At 44.3% G+C, this 22,680-nt stretch overlaps 1 protein-coding gene across 1 annotated transcript in view; it reads right to left on the bottom strand.

The window, feature by feature from the left end:
• LOC309562021 (receptor-type tyrosine-protein phosphatase T-like) overlaps positions 1–22,680 on the bottom strand; it is a gene marked incomplete at its 3' end in the record, with an annotated part of 106,741 nt that overhangs the window by 72,256 nt on the left and 11,805 nt on the right. Inside the window, exon 2 of the mRNA XM_082266119.1 lies at positions 1,803–1,976. Within this exon, the coding sequence (XP_082122245.1) occupies positions 1,803–1,976 (174 nt within the window). The remainder of the gene's footprint in view (positions 1–1,802; positions 1,977–22,680) is intronic.

The raw sequence follows: 22,680 nt of genomic DNA, 5'->3' as shown, positions 1-22,680 counted from the left end.
ATTTGTATTCTGCTACATATTTTTGGTAAAAAACAATTGCAATAAGCGTATTTTGATTGGATTGCGCAAAAGTTATTGCGTCTACAAACTACGGGAAAGATTTTGTGTCACTTTTATTGTTTTTTTTTTTACTAGTAATGGCGGCGATCTGCGATTTTTAGCGGGATTGCTACATTGCGGCGGACAGATCGGACCCCTAACTGACATTTTTGACACTTTTGGGGGGACCGGTGACAATACTAGAGTAATCAGTGCTAAAAATATGCACTGTTACTGTAGTAATGACACTGGCAGGGAAGGGGTTAATACTGTGGGTGATCAAGGGGTTAAATGTGAGCCTAGGGGAGTGATTCTAACTGTGAGGGGGTGTGGCTTCTGAAATGACCATAGAGACCTGTGTTCCTATATAGAAGGATCACAGGAGCTCTGTGATCATTGCAGGTAGAAGGACGGTCGGCTGTGTTTACAACAGCTGACCGTTCTTCTCTCTCAGCAGGGAACGATCGCCTGTGTCAGCCGACAATCGGAGCCGACTGACACACGCATTGGCTTCCCCACTGATGAGCGGGGGCAGGAACGCGCCGCCAGCGGCATGCACTGGCCCCCTAGCCTCCTCAAAGCAAGCAACGTATACCTACATCGCTTTGCCCAGGAGCTGTTGGCTGCCACAGTAAAATTGCGGCGGGCGGTCGTTAAGCGGTTAAAAGAGTTCGCATGTTCGCTAGAACTTTTCACTGTTCCAGATGTTCTGGTGCGAACCGAACTGGGGGGTGTTTGGCCCATCACTAATTATGTCCCTCTGAATCTCACTGGGATGGTCTTCCTCTGGATGTACTTGGATCCAAATGGACTGCTCCGCAGATATCCATCAATCATGTATAGCCAGAAAAAAAAAAGAAACCATAGTGCTCTCTATTTCAAACAATGTATTGTATTAAAACCAGGGATAATCCTGAACAGAGGCCCCCCTCCACCTGTACGCGTTACGCTTCCATAAGCTTCATCATCCAGAGGAAGACCATCCCAGTGAGATTCAGAGGGACATAATTACAGGCATTTGAGGCTCTGTTGTGGGGCCACTACTTGGAGGTGAGTGGCCATTTAGCCATAGGTGGAGGTCACTGAAGTCACTGGATTGTAGGATTGTTTAACATGATTGAATGTTGCACGACGGTGGATTTTTATAATTTTATTGGGACTATGCACATTAGATTGCGCTACACTTGATGTGATATTTTATTTGATGCAAAGTTATAGGTGAACACCTTTTGATAAGTGATCACTTGATGTGATATTTTAATAGCAATATGTTTATATTTCGAATTTGTTTTTGAATTGGATTTTACTTTCTAATTCGATTAGAATTTTTGGACAAAATTTTATTTCAATATTTTGGATTAGTTTAAATTCGTTACTATTGTACCTTGGAAATTTGGATACATCCGAATCTCTGAATAACGAAAATTTGGTCCAAATATAATTTGATGATGAATTGCCTGCACCCACAGCTTCCTTAGAAACCAGTGACAGTGGGAATCTGTCACATATGGGAGCGGTAAAATAATGATTCTAGCAATGATTTTCAGCTCCCACAATGCAGGGGGGCAAACGAGCAAAAGATCAGATTGTTCCCACACCTGAAGAGCCTAAGTTTGGTTTGAACCCAGGTTTGGACTGAACCCTTGGCCTATACCTACTAGTGAGCAAGAGTAAAACAAAAAGTAAAAAAACAAAGTGCAAATTTGTACTGACTACAGTTCTTATTCTGTGTATATGATGGAAGTGTCACGTGTTGTACTCACCTATACAGGTAATAGTGGGAGGAGTCCACTCTGGTGGGTTGTAACATCTCATTGTTTTAGGTGATGGATAATATCCAGATTTACACCATACTCTCACCACTTCTCCATCATTATAATACTCCTTGTCTATAGAGAGACTGTCCACATTGTCTATGGGGGGTTTTGTACACTGAGCTGTGGAATAAGAAGATAAAAGCAGATCATTATACATTATATACAGTGTGAGGAGTAAAGTGATTGTGTGTGATGGATCAGTTGAAGGGACATTTCAGTGGTATATGGACCATAGTCTGACCTTCTCATTATGGGATGGATCAGTTGAGTGGACCTTTCGGTGATATATGGACCATGGATGGTCTGACCTCCCCATTATGGGATGGATCAGTTGATGGGACCTTTCAGTGATATATGGACCATGGATGGTCTGACCTCCCCATTATGGGATGGATCAGTTGATGGGACCTTTCATTGATATATGGACCATGGTCTGACCTCCCCATTATGGGATGGATCAGTTGATGGGACCTTTCAGTGGTATATGGACCATGGTCTGACCTCCTCATTATGGGATTGATCAGTTGATGGGACCTTTAAGTGGTATATGGACCATGGTCTGTCCTCCTCATTATGGGATAGATCAGTTGATGGGACCTTTCAGTGGTATATGGACCATGGTCTGACCACCTCATTATGGGATAGATCAGTTGATGGGACCTTTCAGTGGTATATGGACCATGGTCTGACCTCCTCATTATGGGATAGATCAGTTGATGGGACCTTTCAGTGGTATATGGACCATGGTCTGACCTCCCCATTATGGGATGGATCAGTTGATGGGGGCTTTCAGTGGTACTGTATATGGACCATGGTCTGACCTCCTCATAATGGGATGGATCAGTTGATGGGACCTTTCAGTGGTATATGGACCATGGTCTGACCTCCTCATTATGGGATGGATCAGTTGATGGGACCTTTAAGTGGTATATGGACCATGGTCTGTCCTCCTCATTATGGGATAGATCAGTTGATGGGACCTTTCAGTGGTATATGGACCATGGTCTGACCTCCCCATTATGGGATGGATCCGTTTATGGGACCTTTCAGTGGTACTGTATATGGACCATGGTCTGACCTCCTCATAATGGGATGGATCAGTTGATGGGACCTTTCAGCGGTATATGGACCATGGTCTGACCTCCTCATTATGGGATGGATCAGTTGATGGGACCTTTCAGTGGTATATGGACCATGGTTTGACCTCCTCATTATGGGATGGATCAGTTGATGGGACCTTTAAGTGGTATATGGACCATGGTCTTGAAGGGGAAATGAACATGCATTTCTAAAGCTGGTGCTGCTATGAAAAACAATATACATATGTACCTATAGAGGATAGTGCACACATGCAAAATAAATAACTATCAAATATAACAAGACAACTAAGACCTGCATGGTCAGGGTGTGCCCCCCCCAGCCCTTTGTTTGTTATACATTCAGTCCTGACCAGACTCCTGGGGTTGAGCACCCCACTCTCCCACACCTGTACTTCGTTGTCAGTGTCCACTAGTAATCAGATATAGGAGGAGTCCCTTATAGTGCAGTTCAAGCAGTGTTTTCTGCAGTAACCACATCTCTCCCATATAAGAAATAAGTATCTCCGATGGTCAAGAGAGGTTGGATTTATCCTTCATTTTATGGATATTGTAGGACCCACTGAGAATGGGGTACTTTGACGTAGGGGTGTGCAGGGCCGGGACAAGGGATGGGCAGAAGGGTCGCCTGCCCTGGGCGCAATGGTTTATTTCAGGGATAGGGGGTGCCCTGACCCTAGCCGTAAGGGGAAGGGGGGAGCAGTTTGGCATCTTCGCCCTGGGCACTGGATGACCTTGTCCCAGTACTGGTAGTGTGCTTGAACACGATATGGCCATATGGTGGGACTAAATCCCCATTTTTACTCATTTTGATCAGGTCTTAGTTGCCTTGTTTTATTTAAAAGTTACTTCTTTTGCATGTGTTTCTAGCTACCCACCATTTTATAACCATTTTTTATTACAGAGGCTTTAAAGGCAAAAAGGTATCTTACCTTAATGAATTCTCTGCATTAAAGTAAAGAAAAAAAAAACAAACACCTTTCAATAGCTGCTCACCCCAGCCCTCAAGATAACCAACAAGTTCAGTACAGTGTACAGGATATTACAACATATCATAGAAATGCATAGCATATCACTGAGCATTAGCGACATCTAGTGTCCTATTTATGAACTGCAGTTAATCTGCTAAACTGACAGCTGTTGTATCTCAAACACAGAGTGCATAGACAGGAAGTACAGAGTGCATGGACAACAAATAATTGGTGCATAGACAGGAAGTACAGAGTGCATGGACAGGAAATAGTTGGTGCACAGACAGGAAGTACAGAGTGCATGGACAGGAAATAGTGCATAGAAAGGAAGTACAGAGTGCATGAAAAAGAAATACTTGGTGCACAAACAGGAAGTAGAGTGCATGGACAAGAAATACTTGGTGCATGGACAGGAAGTACAGAGTGCATGGACAAGAAATACTTAGGACATAGACAGAAACTACAGAGTGCCTGCACACAAATTCTTGGGGCATAGAGAGGAAGTACAGAGTGCAAGGAAAACAAATAGTTAGGGCATAGACAGGAAGTACAGAGTGCATGGACAGATGGACAGGAAGTAAAGAATGCGTGGACAAGAAATACTTGGTGCATAGGCAGGAAGTACAGAGTGCATGGACAACAAATACCTAGGGCATAGACAGGATGTACAGAGTGCATGGACAAGAAATAGTTAGGGCATAGACAGGAAGTTCCCCTTATATCAGAGATAGAGAGGGTAAAAAAGGGGGAGGGGTATGCCTGTATATCATGAACGATGTTCAAGTGAATATGAGGGACAATATCAGGAATGGAGCTAGGGAGGTGGTGGAATCCCTATGGGTAGAGACTTAAAGGGAAGGTACTATGGGAAAAGTAATATTGGCCATATGCTATAGGCCGCCCAATCAGAGGGAAGAGGGGGAGGTGGACCTCCTATCACAGCTTAGAATGGCAGCAAGGATGGGAAATGTCATTATAATCTGGGATTTTAGTTATCCAGATATAGACTGGCTAGAAGAAACCGCACATTCATCTAACGCTCGCCATTTTCTAAATGATTTTTAGGACAATTTCATGGGTCAGATAATGAATGCACCAACAAGAAACAATGCTTTACTAGACCTACTATTTACTAACAATACAGACCTGATCACGGTTGTAGAAATACGGGTCAATTTAGGAAACAGTGACCACAGGTCAAATAGTTTCAGTGTAAATCACAGAAATAGGAAACACAAGGGTAATACAAGGACACTGAATTTGAAAAGAGCCAACCTCCCTAAACTGTGCTCTTTGTTAGTCGATATAAAATGGGATAAAATCCTAGGAACAAGGAACACAGAGGAAAATGGGAGTGCTTTAAAAACATACTAAATAAAGGTATTGGCTAGTGCATTCCAACAGGGAATAAGTATAAAAGAGCTAAAATAAACCCTGGGTGGCTAAACTCCAACGTAACAATGCATATAAAAACTAAAGAAAGGGCCTTCAAAAAATACAAGGCTGAGGGGTGATTGGCAGCATTCCAGCAATGCAAAGAATGCAATAAGAAATATAAGAGCGCAATCAAGGTGGCTAAGATAGAACACGAAAGGCACATAGCGGAAGAGAGTTTAAAAACCCCAAGAAATTCTTTAAGTATATAAATAGTAAGAAAGTGAGGCCAGAACACATTGGTCCCAGAAAGGACGACAAAGGAAATCTGGCTATAAAGGAGAGAGAGAAGGTGAAGGTGCTAAATAAATTCTTCTCCTCAGTCTTCACTAGGGATGAGCTTCGAGTTCGAGTCAAACGTAAGTTCGACTTGAACATTGGCTGTTCGCTCGTTCATCGAATGACGAACAAATGGGCTTCTTCACTGTAAATTTGAGTTCCCGAATTATCATGGACACTCTGACTTCGGAAGTCCAATAAATAAATCACTGGCTGGGGGAATTAAACTCACAGCTCTTATCATTGCAAGCCTGGTATTCTACCACCTACGTCACCAAGCCTGCGTAAGCTGGATACACTCTCCATAACTTTTATCTCATCCACTGTGTGTAGGGTGAGATAGGAGTTAGTTAGTTAGGCAGGGAAAGTGTGTTCAACCTAGCCGTAGTTGATGGAGGCATAGCTGGTAGAATACCAGACCTGTAATTGCAATGGTTGTGAGATCGAATCCCTTGGCCAGTGTGTGATTTATAAGTGGAATTTTATAACTAACAACACATTGCTAGCAGGGAGAGAGATTTTTGCTCTTTAGTTTGTTGAGATCAAAGTTATATATATATATATATATAGGCACTTTAGTTTATATAAATTTATGTCAGTATTGCTGATTTTAAAGTTCCAAAATTAAAAAAGAAAAACGGCGTGGGGTTCCCCCTAGAATCCATACCAGACCCTTATCCGAGCACACAGCCCTCCCCCCCCGCTCCTGAACCATACCAGGCCACATACCCTCAACATGGAGGGGTGGATGCTTTGGGGAAGAGGGGGCTCTGCCCCCCCCACCCCAAAGCACCTTGCCCCCATGTTGATGGGGACAGGGGTCTCTTCCCCACAACCCTGGGCTGTGATTGTGGGGGTCTGCGGGGGGAGGCTTATCGGAATCTGGAAGCCCCCTTTAACAAGGGGACCCCCAGATCCCGCCCCCCTATGTGAATGGATATCGGGTACATGGTACCTCTACCCATTCACCAAAAGAGTGTCCCAAAAAAATTTGGAAAAGTCTTTTATTAAAAAATAAAAAAATACTGTCCCCCGATGATCAGTCGCCTCTCCGCCTGAAAAATAGAAAAAAAACAAACAAGAGAAGCTCTTGCTTCTCCAGACACTTCCCGCGGAATGAGCTGTTTTGATTTTGACAGCTCTTATATAGTGACCTGGCGTCACAAGCCATCCCACAATGCACTGCTCAGGTGCAGTGAATAAATTACTGAAGTCAGTAATTTATTCACTGTACCTAAAGCAATGGATTATTGGGTGACGTTGGAGCCCTATAAAAGAGCTGTCAAACTCAGATAGAAGTTAGTTAGCCAGAGAGAGTCTTAGCTTAATTAGCTGGCTCGGTGGCTTAGCTGGTAGAATATTGGGCTTGCACATGGAAGGCTGTGAGTTTGAATCCCCAGGTCAGCGGGAGATTGATGTTAATTATGGTTTTTAATTAAAACCTCTTAATTGTCCCGCCCCTTCTGAAGTGATGTCAGTAATTTATTCACCGCACCTGAACAATGGATTATAGGGCGTTAGGGATGTCAGAGCTAGAGATGGCCTTGCGGTTCGCCCGGCGGTCGGTTCGCGGGCAAATTGTGCTTGTTCGCTACCCGCCAATTTTGCGAACACATGGCGTTGTTCGCAGTGGCCATATTAGTTTACATTGGGGAGAACTTTGACCCATGACACAGCCGTCAGGTGGAACGGGACAGCCAATTGAAACATTTCAGCACATGGACATGCCCCTACCCTATAAATAGACCTGAGCTGTCGGCCATTTCACATTCTGCTTTTTTTCAGCATGGGGAGAAGTCTGCTGTGTTCATGAGGGAGAGATTGCCAGACACAAATAGCTCTGTTAAGATCCACAAAAGTCCTTTTCAGGGCTGGTATTTCGGTATAGGTCTACTATAGTCTCTTTTCAGGTTAGGGATAGGTATCCAGTCTGTGCTTTAGGGGCAGTTAGAAATCGGCAGCAGTGACACAAATCGCTCTGTTAATGTCCACAAAAGTCATTTAAAGGGCTACAATTTTTTTTGGTATTGCTGTGCAGTGCACTATATAGGGGGGGGGGGGGTAATCCACGGTATAATATACTTTGTAGAAAGCATATTATAGTGCACTGTGCAGCATTGTGACAGGTGTGGTGACTGAGCGTTGCTGCAGCAATACTACACACAGTGATAAAAGCACTTTTAATGTATTATAACTGGTGTGATAGACCAGTGGCCCCCCAATACCACATATTGAAGTGGGGTGTTATCTGAGTATACTTTTACAAGTGCATTTGTGTCCTGCAACAATATTGCCTCTTTCGCTGTGTTAAGTCTGATACACACAGTGCCAAACTCACTGGCCAATTTTTTGAACTGGTGTGATAGACCAGTGGCCCCCCAATACCACATATTGAAGTGGGGTGTTATTTAACAGTATACTTTTCTAAGAGTGTATTTTAGTCCTGCAAAAATGTGGTCTCTTTTGCTGTGTTAATTCTGCTACACACAGTGACAACAGTTACTGGCCAATTATTTGTAGAACTGGTGTAATAAACCTGTGGCCCCCCAATACCACAGTTCGAAGCGGGTGTTATCTGAGTATACTTTCATAAGTGTATTTGTGTCCTGCAACAATATTGCCTCTTTTGCTGTGTTAAGTCTGATGCACACAGTGCCAAACTCACTGGCCAATTTTTTGAACAACTGGTGTGATAGACCAGTGCCCCCCCCCCCCCAATACCACATATTGACGTGGGGTGTTATTTAACAGTATACTTTTCTAAAAGTGTATTTTAGTCCTGCAAAAATGTGGCCTTTTGCTGTGTTAACTCTGCTACACACAGTGCCAAACTCCCTGGCCAATTTTTTGAACAACTGGTGTGATAGACCAGTGGTCCCCCAATACCACATATTGAAGTGGGGTGTTATCTGAGTATACTTTCATAAGTGTATTTTGTGTCCTGCAACAATATTGCCTCTTTTGCTATGTTAAGTCTGATACACACAGTGCCAAACTCACTGGCCAATTTTTTGAACAACTGGTGTGATAAACCAGTGCCCCCCCAATACCACATATTGAAGTGGGGTGTTATCTGAGTATACTTTCATAAGTGTATTTTGTGTCCTGCAACAATATTGCCTCTTTTGATGCGTTAAGTCTGCTACACACAGTGCCAAACTCACTGGCCAATTTTTTGAACAACTGGTGTGATAAACCAGTGGCCCCCCAATACCACATATTGAAGTGGGGTGTTATCTGAGTATACTTTTACAAGTGTATTTGTGTTGTGCAACAAAAATGTCTCTTTTGCTGTGTTAACTGTGCTACACACAGTGCCAAACTCACTGGCCAATTTTTTGAACAACTGGTGTGATAGACCAATGGCCCCCCAATACCACATATTGAAGTGGGGTGTTATTTAACAGTATACTTTTCTAAAAGTGTATTTTAGTCCTGAAAAAATGGGGCCTTTTGCTGTGTTAACTCTGCTACACACAGTGCCAAACTCCCTGGCCAATGTTTTGAACAACTGGTGTGATAGACCAGTGGCCCCCCAATACCACATATTGAAGTGGGGTGTTATCTGAGTATACTTTTACAAGTGTATTTTGTGTCCTGCAACAATATTGCCTCTTTTGCTGTGTTAAGTCTGATACACACAGTGCCAAACTCACTGGCCAATTTTTTGAACAACTGGTGTGATAAACCAGTGGACCCCCAATACCACATATTGAAGTGGGGTTTTATCTGAGTATACTTTCATAAGTGTATTTGTGTTCTGCAACAATATTGCCTCTTTTGATGCGTTAAGTCTGCTACACACAGTGCCAAACTCACTGGCCAATTTTTTGAACAACTGGTGTGATAAACCAGTGGACCCCCAATACCACATATTGAAGTGGGGTGTTATCTGAGTATACTTTCATAAGTGTATTTGTGTTCTGCAACAATATTGCCTCTTTTGATGCGTTAAGTCTGCTACACACAGTGCCAAACTCACTGGCCAATTTTTTGAACAACTGGTGTGATAAACCAGTGGCCCCCCAATACCACATATTGAAGTGGGGTGTTATCTGAGTATACTTTTACAAGTGTATTTGTGTTGTGCAACAAAAATGTCTCTTTTGCTGTGTTAACTGTGCTACACACAGTGCCAAACTCACTGGCCAATTTTTTGAACAACTGGTGTGATAGACCAATGGCCCCCCAATACCACATATTGAAGTGGGGTGTTATTTAACAGTATACTTTTCTAAAAGTGTATTTTAGTCCTGCAAAAATGGGGCCTTTTGCTGTGTTAACTCTGCTACACACAGTGCCAAACTCCCTGGCCAATGTTTTGAACAACTGGTGTGATAGACCAGTGGCCCCCCAATACCACATATTGAAGTGGGGTGTTATATGAGTATACTTTTACAAGTGTATTTGTGTAGTGCAACAAAAATGCCTCTTTTGCAGTGTTAACTGTGCTACACACAGTGCCAAACTCACTGGCCAATTTTTTGAACATCTGGTGTGATAAACCAGAGGCCCCCCAATACCACATATTGAAGTCGGGTGTTATTTAACAGTATACTTTTCTAAGAGTGTATTTTAGTCCTGCAAAAATGTGGCCTCTTTTGCTGTGTTAACTGTGCTACACAGAGTGACAACAGATACTGGCCAATTATTTGAAGAACTGGTGTAATAAACCTGTGGCCCCCCAATACCACATATTGAAGTGGGGTGTTACTTAACAGTATACTTTTCTAAGATTGTATTTTAGTCCTGCAAACAATTGGCCTCTTTTGCTGTGTTAACTGTGCTACACACAGTGACAACAGTTACTGGCCAATTATTTGTAGAACTGGTGTGATAAACCTGTGGCCCCCAATACCACAGATTGAAGCGGGGTGTTATATACCTTTATCCAGATATACTGTGATTCTCTAGAGATCTTTGTCACAGGGTAATTAAAAAAAAACATGACAGGCAGAGGAAAAGTCAGACACTTACGCAGGGGTGGTAGGGGTAGGGCAGGAGCAGTAGGCCGGAGCCAAAGTGTGAAGTTTCAAAATCTGCATTCGATTACGTCAAAAGGACGCACCAGACTTGGTTGAGTGGCTCACTCAGCCTTCCTCTTCTGCACCCTCCTCATCCTCTCTATCTGCACCCTCTTCACTCTCTGCTGTGTGCACCCCCGAAGACACCACCACAAACACCACCACATACCCTGCGCTTGAGTCACTGGAATTTTTTTCCGATCCATCACAAGACATTTGCGATGCCCAGCCATTGTTGGCATCGGATCAGGAAGAGGAGGTAGCAACAGCCGCCACTCAGCAGTCTGACGACAGTACCCAGATCAGCCCAAGGAGGTTGGTCCCCGCTGTTGCTGCCTACTCCGAGATCTCGAATGTTAGTGGTGGGGAAGGTGACGTGGATGATGACTTGTCTATGAACATCACGTGGGTGGCCACAAGAGAGGAAGAGTTCAGAGGGAAAGACGGACCGGTAGATAGGGAGGAGAAGCAGGCAGAACTACTTGCATTGCACAAGAGGTACAAAGCAGACTGCAAATGTATCAGGAGCGAGCCATCAACCATGTACAGTCACATCTGGCGCTCCCAGGATGCCGGCACATGGCTCCGCAGTGTGGGCTTTTTTTAATGTGTCCGTTGCTGACAACAGTGTTGCCATCTGCAGCCTTTGCAGTCAACGCATAAGTCGCGGTAAGCCCAACACTCACCTAGGGACAACCGCCTTAAGAAGGCACCTGAACTCCCATCACCGAGCCCAGTGGGAGCAACACCGTCAGAATCCACAAAGCCACACTCCAGGCTCTCACCATCCAGCCTCTTCTCCTACTCCTCTCTCCTCCCAATTGTCCTCCACTCCACCTTCCATTATGCCGTCGTCACGTTGTTCTGGAAAAAGGCAGGCTTCTGTGGCCCAAATGTTGGAGCGTAAAAAAATGATGATGCCGGATAACCCTCTTGCCCAACGTTTGACTGCTGGCTTGTCAGAGCTGATAGCCCTCCAACTACTGCCATATCAACTGGTGGACTCGGAGGCCTTTCGGAAATTTGTGGCCATTGGGACACCACAATGGATGGTCCCAGGCAGGAAATATTTCTCGCAGAAGGGCATTCCAGAGCTGTATGGCCATGTTCAGCGGCAAGTGAATATATCTCTGGCACACAGTGTTGGCGCCAAGATACATCTGACCACAGACACATGGTCTAGCAAACACGGGCAGGGAAGGTATATCACTTTTACTGCCCACTGGGTGAACCTTCTGACGGCCATCAAGCATGTAAGCCATGGCACCCGTGTAGATTTAGTTGTACCGCCACAGATTGCATGCAGGCTTGTCTCTTCTTCTCCTCCTCCTCCTCCATCCTCCCTCTCCTCCTCGGCTGACTCTTCCTTTTCCGCTGCTACCGTCTCTTCCACTGCGCCGCACCAAGATCCCCAGAACCTATTCCACATGCCAGGTGAGATGTTGCCATGCTGTGCTGCGTCTGTTGTGCCTGGAAGCCAAGGGCCACACTGGTCCTGCACTCCTTTCAGCTTTGCGTTCACAGGCAGATCAGTGGCTGACACCGCTCAATTTCACAGTTGGTAAAGTGGTGTGCGACAACGGTGCCAATCTGCTGAGCGCGCTGAAACGGGGCAAAATAACACACGTGCCATGCATGGCACACGTCCTGAACTTGGTGGTGCAGCGATTTGTTGCCAAATACCCTGGGGTCCAGGACGTCTTGCGGCAGGCCAGGAAACTCTCGGGCCATTTCAGAAGATCTTACACAGCCATGGCTCGCCTTGCTGATATTCAGCGGCGACACAACCTGCCCGTCAGGCGTCTTATTTGTGACTGCCCGACGCGATGGAACTCAACGTTGCATATGCTTGATAGGCTGCTCCAGCAAAAAAGTTCAGTTAACGATTACCTGTAGGAACTCTGCGGCAGGACAGGTTCTGGGGAGCTTGGGTTTTTTTCACCTCGCCACTGGCTGCTCATGCAGGATGCATGCAGACTTCTGCGGCTATTCAATGAGATCACCAAACTGGTCAGTCACGGCCAGGGCTCCATCAGTGACATCTTACCTTATGGCTTCTTTCTGGAGTGTGCATTGCATCGTGTCATTGATCAAGCCCTCGAGGAGCAGGAGCAGGAAGATGAAGAAGTTGCAATGTTGGATGAATTCCCAGTGGGTGCTACTCGATCTGAAACAAGTCAACAGCAGGAGTCTGAAGAGGAGTCAGAGGAGGATGGTGCTGGGGGAGATGAGGAGGAGCAAGAAGAGCATGCTTTAAACCTTTCTGGGATCCCTGATTTTATCCGTGGTTGGGTGGAGGAGAACGGAGAACCAGGACGACATTATCCTGGATGATGAACTGGAAGCAGGCCACTACACCGCTTCCAGTTTAGTGCGAATGGGGGCCTTCATGCTCCAGTGTTTTAAGGGGGACCCCGTATAAAAAGCGTAAAGGTCAAGGACCAGTACTGGGTGGCAACATACTTAGACCCCCGGTACAAACAAAAAATGTCAGAAATGTTACCACAATCACAGAGGGCTGTCAGAATGCAGCACTTTCAGGCCTTGCTGCATGAAATGCTGCATTCTGCTTTTGCGTGCACTGGCAGAGGAATTTCCAGTCACAGAGAGACAGTTGCGGGTAGCAATCCAACAGCGCTTGCAAGAAGAGGGCGGTTTGAAGATGTCTTGCTCACTTCAGATATGAGATTCTTCTTTCAGCCGAACCATCGACAGCTGTACTCCGGATCCAGCATCAGGGAGCGCCTAGACCGACAGGTGTCTGACTACATCGGGTTAAGGGCCGATGTGGATGCTCTGAGAACTGATGAACCCCTGGACTACTGGGTGGCCAGAGCTTGCACAATTTGCAATGGAACTGTTGGCTTGCCCCCCGTCCAGTGTTCTGTCCGAAAGGACGTTCAGCGCAGCAGGGGGGATCGTGACCGATAAGCGCACTCGCCTATTTCATGACAGTGTAGACTACCTCACATTTATAAAAATGAATGAGGCAAGGATCTCTGAGGAATTCAACACATGTGACCAGTAGACTATGTTTCAGGACACAAATATCCGCCAGACTGCCATCCACCCACAGCGATTCCTGGTCCTTGGCTTCGCTACATACAGCAGCATAAAAGGCATTTCATGTCCATTGAATGGCAAATTTTTGGGGCCTTTCAGGGCCGACCATTATTTTTTCTGCGAATGCCTAATGTACTTCCAGCCACAGAATACAACTTTCTTAGCTGTCAGTTAAACCCATGTGGGCTAATTTTTGGGGCCTATACAGGCCGACACTTACTTCTGTATCCTGTGAATGCCTAATGTACCTCCAGCCACCAAATACTACGTTCTTAGCTGTCAGTTAAACCCATGTGGGCTAATTTTTGGGGCCTCGAATGGCCGACACTTACTTCTGTATCCTGTAAATGCCTAATGTACCTCCAGCCATCAAATACTACGTTCTTAGCTGTCAGTTAAACCCATGTGGGCTAATCTTTGGGGCCTATACAGGCCGACATTTACTTCTGTATCCTGTGAATGCCTAATGTACCTCCAGCCACCAAATACTACGTTCTTAGCTGTCAGGTAAACCCATGTGGGCTAATTTTTGGGGCCTATACTGGCCAACACTTACTGCTGTATCCTGTGAATGCCTAATGTGCCTTCAGCCACAGAATACAACGTTCTTAGCTGTCAGGTAAACCCATGTGGGCTAATTTTTGGGGCCAATACTGGCCGACACTTACTTCTGTATCCTGTGAATGCCTAATGTACCTTCAGCCACAGAATACTATGTTCTTAGCTGTCAGGTAAACGCATGTGGGCTAATTTTTGGGGCCTGGAATGACCGACACTTACTTCTTTATCCTGTGAATGCCTAATTTTTCAGACTGGAATTAAAAATCAATGGGTCTGTAAAGGTTCCGCCAAATTGTGGAATGGATGCAGACTCATTTTACAGATGTGTGAATGGACCCTATATGTATTAGACATGTAATTACCGACTGCTGTCAGTTCTGGCTGATTTATGAAAAAAAATAATAATTTTTTGCTGTAAAAAAAAAAAATTTAGGGCAACTTTTCCAATTGCAATACTTCTGTTATGACATTGTCCATGTGCTGGGACTATTTGTGCACAGCTAGTACGTCTTTTGTGGCTGCAAATATGACCTAAAGGTTTTTAAAATTCATCTCCCATTAAAGTCAATGGGTCTCCCATTAAAGTCAATGTGGTAACATGAAAAATCGCTCTTGCCAGACCAATTTATTAACCTTCTATGAAGAAGTGAGCTGCCAACTAGATAAAGGAAGGCCTGTAGATGTGGTGTATCTGGACTTTGCAAAGGCATTTGATACAGTTCCCCACAAATGTTTACTGTACAAACTAAGGTATGTAGGTATGGACCATAGGGTGAATACCTGGATTGAAAGCTGGCTTCGGGGGAGAGTTCAGAGGGTGGTGATAAATGGGGAGTACTCAGAATATTCTGGTGTGGAAAGTGGGGTTCCCCAAGGATCTGTCCTGGGACCAATACTATGTAATTTATTCATAAACGATCTAGAGGATTGGATATTCAGCACAATCTACGTATTTGCAGACAATACTAAATGAAGTAGAGCAATAACTTCTACACAGGATGTGGAAACCTTAAAAAAGACCTGAACAAAATAATGGGGTGGGCATCTACATGGCAAACAAGGTTTAATGTTAGAAAATGTAAGGTAATACATTTGGGTGCTAGAAATACAAACGTAAGTTACTAACTAAGAGGAGGGCCTTTGGGGGAATCTAAGATAAAAAAGGACCTGAGGGTCCTAGTAGATGACAAGCTCAGCAATGGCATGCAATGCCAATCTGCTGCAAGCAAAGCCAACAGAATAGTTGCATGTATAAAAAAGGAGATTCACTCTAGAGATAAAACGATAATTTTCCCAATCTACAAGACTCTGGTCAGGCCGCATCTCGAGAATGCCATCCAGTTCTGGGCACCGGTCCTCAGGAAGGATGTGCTGGAACTAGAGACAGTCCAGAGAAGGGCAACAAAGCTAATAAATTGAATATAGGACTTTAGCTATAAAGCAAAGACTTAAGGGCCATACACACTATAAGATTTTCTGAAGACTTTTTCCTTCAGATTTACCTTTTCTATGTAGTGCAAGGGCCTGCCAGATTGCATACAAATTGAAAGTGTTTAGGTTTGACCTCATAATATATGGCTTTGGTAAGTCTAAAGGGAAAAGTCTTCAGAAAATCTTATAGTGTGTATGGCCCATAACTCTCTCTAGAGAAGAGACATTTGAGAGGGGATACAGTATGATATCAATGTACAAATACCATACAGGCGACCCTAGCATAGAGAACAAATTATTCAGCGCAAGGGAATATAAAAGGACTCGCGGCCATTCACTAAAATTAGAAGAGAAGCAGCTTAACATTAAACTGCGTAAAGGGTTCTTTACCATCAGAGTGGTAAGGATGTGAAATTCTCTTCTACAAGCAGTGGTATCACTCAGCAGCGAGCATTGATTATTTAAAATAATTATTAGATAGGCACCGTAACAACCACAACATACAGGGGTAGTCGATGTACTACTGACACAAACAATTATACACACACTCATTATAGGTTAAACTGGAAGGACTGGGGTCTTTTTTACTATGTATAGAGTGCATGGTCAAGAAATAGAGCATAAACATGAAGTATAGAGTGAATGGACAAGAAATACTTGGTGCATAGACAGGAAGTACAGAGTGCATGGACAAGAAATACTTAGGGCATAGACAGGAAGTAAAGAGTGCATGGACAAGAAATACTTAGGGCATAGACAGGAAGTACCGAGTGCATGGACAAGAAATGCTTAGGGCAAAGACAGGAAGTACAGAGAGCATGGAAAACAAATACTTGGTGCATAGACAGGAAGTACAACGTGCATGAACAAGAAATACCTAGGGCATAGATAGGAAGTACCGAGTGCATTGACAAGAAATACTCAGGGCATAGACAGGAAGTACAGAGTGCATGGACAATAAATAAATGGTGCATGGACAGGAAGTACAGAGTGCATTGACAAGAAATGCTTAGGGCAAAGACAGGAAGAACAGAGTGTATGGACAAGAAATATTTGGTGCATAGACAAAAAGTATAGAGTCCATGGACAATACATACTTAGGGCATGAACAGGAAGTACAGAGTGCATGGAAAAGAAATACTTTGTGCATAGACAGGAAGTACAGAGTGCATGGACAAGAAATACTTAGGGCACAGACAGGAAGTGCAGAGTGCATGGACAATAAATAATTGGTGCGTAGACAGGAAGTAAAGAGTGCATGGACAAGAAATGCTTAGGGCAAAGACAGGATGTACAGAGTGCATGGACAAGAAATGCTTAGGGCAAAGACAGGAAGTACAGAGTGCAAGGACAACACATACTTGGTGCATAGACAGGAAGTACAGAAGGCATGGACAAGAAATAATTTGTGCAAAGATAGGAAGTACAGAGTGCATGGACAAGAAATAGTTAGGGCATAGACAGGAAGTACAGAGTGCATGGACACGAAATAGTGCATAGACAGGAAGTACAGAGTGCATGGACAAAAAATAGTTAGGGCATAGACAGGAAGTACAGAGTGCATGGACAAAAAATACTTGGTGCATAGACAGGGAGTACAAAGTGCATGGACAAGAAATACTTAGTGCATAGACAGGAAGTAAAGAGTGCATGGACAAGAAATACTTGGTGCATAGACAGGAAGTATAGAGTGCATGGACAAGAAATATTTGTTGCATAGACAGGAAGTACAGAGTGCATAGACAAAAATAGTTAGGGCATAGACGGGAAGTACAGAGTGCATGGACAAGAAATAGTTGGTGCATAGACAGAAAGTATAGAGTGCATGGACAGGAAGTACACAGGTTATGGACATGAATTGCTGAGCTATGAGTTCCACGGCACCCTCTGCACAGTTTTTGAAGAGTCAAGAGGTAAATGTTATAAACATATACCAATTACCTCCTGATGTCCTCTCCATAAATATATGTAGCCAGGTGCTTAGCTAGGATTGAGTGTGAGAGAAACACTGGCTGGAGCTGCTCTCTGTAGCTGCTCGCCTGTGGTGCTGAACTAGCTAACAGCTATATCAGCCTGAGGAGGGAGCTGCTGAGAAGAAAGAGTTCAATAGACTGCACCAGGCAGCACTGTGCTGTGGCAACTGAAGAGAAAGGCCACTTTATAATAAGGAGCTTTTGCACTACATTTCTGAGAGAGGAGAGTGTCAGGAGGAGGGGAAAGAACTCCAGTTTGTCAGGCTGTGCAGGACACAGTTTCCTTTTGACGTGAAGGGGACCAGAGAGTTCACATCACTGTCCAGTGTACTCCACCACTTGCGGCATATTGTTGGCCTGAGCAGGATCTGGAATGCTAAGTCAAGGTGTGCCAACAGAGTCACCAGAGAGTGGACTAATCGCTGTGTGTGACTAGATGGTGAGCTACAATATCACTATGACTGGTGAGCATCTGCTGTGGGGAATTTTTATATGCTGCTAGAAACACTGAGTCCTTTAGGAACTAACCATACAGTCATGAAATAGCCTTATTACTGCCTGCAGGCTTGATGGGGACTAATCTCATTTTGCACTGTAAAACTGGGCCCCAACGCTAGCCGGCATAAGAGTGAGGACTGAAGACTGTCCCTTTGCAGCTGCTACACAGAGACTTTTACCTAACACAAATGCAAAGTGGTACTTCTCATGGAAAATGACACCATATCCTAGCCATTTTCCCAGAGTGCACTCTAGACTAGTTATAGTATTATTATTCTTATTGCAGTTAAAGTTTATATGTACTATTATTTGCTTACGTTGCTGATTCATGAGTTAATCCCAGTCTAGTGCTACAGAGCTCTATCTTAAGTTACCTTGGCAATAGTGATTATACTCTCTAGAGGACTGCGTCTAAATTTACCTTTGGTGTGTTCATTTATGCTCAAACAATCATTGATTCTAACCCAAAACCAATACATTGAGTTAGTTTTCCACTAAATAGTCTTTTGTCTATTTCCTGGTGCTAATTCACAGCCAAATTAAAGGTATCTATCTTGCAGTAACTTTCATTCAACCAGGTGTGTCAAAGTCGCTTATGTTGTTCTTGTTGAGGGTTGAGAGACGCATTACAGAGAACCCAAATTACCAAGAAGCTCCTGCAGGGGTACTGCTACACATTGTCCAGGATTTATCAGTTCTACAAGCAAGTTACTAAGACAACAAGCCAGAAACAGCCAACATGGACCCTGCTTCAGCCACTGTGAAATGGCAAGAGCAAAATGACTGAGGGGAGTCAAGTATGGTGGCTGATATTCCCAGAGTTACCTGGACAGAAGAACAGATCCACCAAGCAGTGATGGCATTAGTTCCTGGTCAGAGTGCTTATACTGGACTTGAAACCAAATTGAGGGAACTCTCACACTTATGTACTACTAGAGTGGAAAAGGGGAATCCCTGCCTGCTTCCAAGAAGCTAGTCTGCAGCTGACCATTGACGTTAAAGCCAGCTGGTTCAGCTGAATGTGCCAGACTCTAACCCAGATAGTTCAGTTTAGGCAACTCCGACAGAAGGAGCCACCTGCCAGTGTCTGTAGCCAAGATAGAGCTTAATTCTTGCTTTGGGAGGCTAAGTGCCAGAAGAATAACCCAGCATACACTGGGCCTGGGTCCCTGAAAACTCAGAGTCTTTTTAGAGAAACAGCCAGTGCCTGCCTATGAGGTGAGTTTCAAAGAATGGCTGAAGCAAGCCATGCAAGCCCTGGATGAATGGAACATTACTGAGGCCTAGAAAAACAGATAACTGAAAGCTTACAGGGGCCTGCCTCAGAAGCTATCCACAACCTGGAACTCCGCAGACAAGACTGTACTGCCTATGACTGCTTAAGTATTCTGCAGGATGCATTTGGGACAATAAAGGCCTCCAACCTCATGTACCAGTTTGAATATACACTATATTGTCAAAAGTATTGGGACGCCTGCCTTTAAATGCACATGAACTTTAATGGCATCCCACAAGGTTTAGGAGTGTGTCTGTGGGAATGTTCGACCATTCTTCCAGAAGCGTCAGGCACTGATGTGGACGAGAAGGCCTGACTCTCAGTCTTCGCTCTAAATTATCCCAAAGGTGTTCTATCAGATGGAGGTCAGGACTCTGTGCAGGCCAGTCAAGCCCCACCCCCCCCCCCAACTCGCTCATCCATGTCTTTATTGACCTTGCTTTGTGCACTGGTGCGCAGTCATGTTGGAGCAGGATGGGGCCATCCCCAAACTGTTCCCACAAAGTTGAGAGCATAATATTGTCCAAAATGTCTTGGAATGCTGATGCCTTAAGAGTTCCCTTCACTGGAACTAAGGGGCCAAGCCCAACCCCTGAGAAAAACGACCCCACTCCATAATCCCCCCTCCACCAAATGATTTGGACTGGTGCACAAAGCAAAATCCAAAAAGACATGGATGAGCGAGTTTGGGGTGGAGGAACTTGACTGGTGAAATGTACAGTCGGTACATTTGCCTTTCAGGCTAGGTTCACACTTGTGCAGGTGGTTGCGAGTGTGGGACAGTTTGTAGGTAACATCTGTTCCCGCACCCACAACTACCTGCAGCCAAAATGTGCTGCTTTTTTCTAGACACATAAAGCTGCCATTCATTCTTAATGGGACCCCAGTGCATCTAAAAATGCAGCACGTTTTGGGGTGCAGGAAACCACATGGTGCAAAACCACCATCCAATTTTCTTGTGGCTGTACTTTGAAAAAAGGTGCAGGGACAATTTCACTACAATTCCCAAAGGTACAGCAGCCTCAAACGAATGGGCTGTTATGTCCACGCAAACATAGGATGCGCTGAATACATAGGTATGAACCTGCCATTTAAAAAGAAGTCTAGTGATCACTGAAAAATGTTTTGTACAGAAAAATTTTCCATTACTGTCTAACAACGCCTCCCCTGTCAGAAGCCCAATTTGTTGATGTTACCATTGTTGAACCTAGGCAGAGCTACCAAACCTGTTTTTTTTTGTGGGAGTTCCAGTCAGCACTAAATGTGTGTCACTGTGGTCACACTAGATCACCAACCACCCCCATCTGCCATGTAGCGTGACTTCAATCTCCTACTCCCCACTTCCAGTAGACATGAGTGTGCTGACCTCAGGCAGAGCCTCCTCAGTCAGCTGTAAGTACACCTTTGCTGTTTTACAGGCAGCTGCTCTGCTCTGATCCCCTCCCTCTGGTCTATGATGGTGCTCATCTCAGGCAGTTCCCGGTGCTTAAGACCAGCGCTGTCTATGTGCTAATTATTTATTTGTCTCCTTTATGGTAGTGAGGTTGGACAGCAGTGGGGGGAGCGGGTGTGCTCTGTGGACCATGCTAGCTTTGGATACACTGCAACAATACAAATGTTTTATGGGACTTCTTCTTTAAATAAAAAAGAGATGTATTCTGGGACTTCTGCTTTCTGTTGCTCATGTGAAATTTTGTCAGTTTTACACAAGAGCTCTTAGTTTCATTTTTACAGTTTTTCCTTCTGTGAGGTGAAATTATAACAGATGAAATTAAAGGATGATCACACTTCAATGATCAAACTTGGAGAATCTCCTATTGGCCAGTTTTAGATCCTCCTGAATATTTCCTTGTAGCTTGAAAGAATTCATGGAGATTTGCAGGATCCTCTGCAGATTGGACAATCTGGATGAACCTTCCATGGATTCGGGAATAATAAAGTGCAATCTGTGGATTTGCATAATCCTGTAAACCAATTTTCTCTTTCAATTTTCATTTCCATAGTGCAGATCCTCCAACCAAACGACTTCCTGCAGCCTTAGTGAAGAGAACCAGGCAGTCATATGATTTACCTTTCTTGTGGGACTGTAAATCTGAGACACAGCGAGCTGCTCAGCCCTAGGTCAGCTTCCATCATCCAATCCTGAGAAGGAATCACCATATCTCAGACTTACAAGTCATATATAAACCCTACAAGAAAGAAAATTATGCCATTTTATGATATCTTGAATGCCCAAAACGTTGCTCCAAAAACTTAATTGAATGATCTCAGACTTTTTTGTATGCTCAGGGATTCATTTCTTTCTTGCTATGTCTGCCATGTTTGGTATATGTTCCCAGGACAAGAGATGGAGCGAACACCGCCCACGTGCTCGTGCTCAAATGTTCGTGAACCGTACGTTTGCGGCGAACCCCATTGACTTTAATGGCAGGCGGACATTTAAAAACCTACAGGTCGTATTTGCAGCCCCAAATACTTCCTAGCTGTGCACACATAGTCCCACCACATGGACACTGATATAACAGAAGTATTAAGTGCATTTGCGATCTCATAATCTAATATTTTGTGTTACAGAAAAAAAAAATTCTGCAGTACCCAAATAAACTATTCTGAAAATATATATATCACCCCGCTGGTTCTCTAAGCCCCGATTCTCTAAGCCCCGGTTCTCTAAGCCCCGGTTCTCTAAGCCCCGGTTCTCTAAGCCCCGGTTCTCTAAGCCCCGGTTCTCTAAGCCCCGGTTCTCTAAGCCCCGGTTCTCTAAGCCCCGGTTCTCTAAGCCCCGGTTCTCTAAGCCCCGGTTCTCTAAGCCCCGGTTCTCTAAGCCCCGGTTCTCTAAGCCCTGGTTCTCTAAGCCCTGGTTCTCTAAGCCCTGGTTCTCTAAGCCCTGGTTCTCTAAGCCCTGGTTCTCTAAGCCCTGGTTCACATCTACATTTGTCACTCTTTGTAGTTGTATTCCTGTAAAACCACACCAATCTCAATGCTGCACAATACAAATCCACTATAATATGCTTTCTATATTAGAAAGTATATTATAAGTGTATTACACCCCTAAATACACACCATATGCACACCATAGAATAGTACACCTATACCAGTCCTTAAAAGGACTTTTGTGGACCTATTACCGAGCGATTTGTGTCACTGACAGTCTGTCCCTGCTCCACACAGCAAACCTCTCCCTACACTGACAAAAGGCAAAATGTAAAATGGCCGC

The sequence above is a fragment of the Pelophylax lessonae genome, assembly GCF_965119305.1.
Source record: "Pelophylax lessonae genome assembly, chromosome: 1".
Classification (NCBI taxonomy): Eukaryota; Metazoa; Chordata; class Amphibia; order Anura; family Ranidae; genus Pelophylax; species Pelophylax lessonae.
Note: the sequence above shows the minus strand (reverse complement) of the source record. Positions and strands in the feature narration are given on the sequence as shown.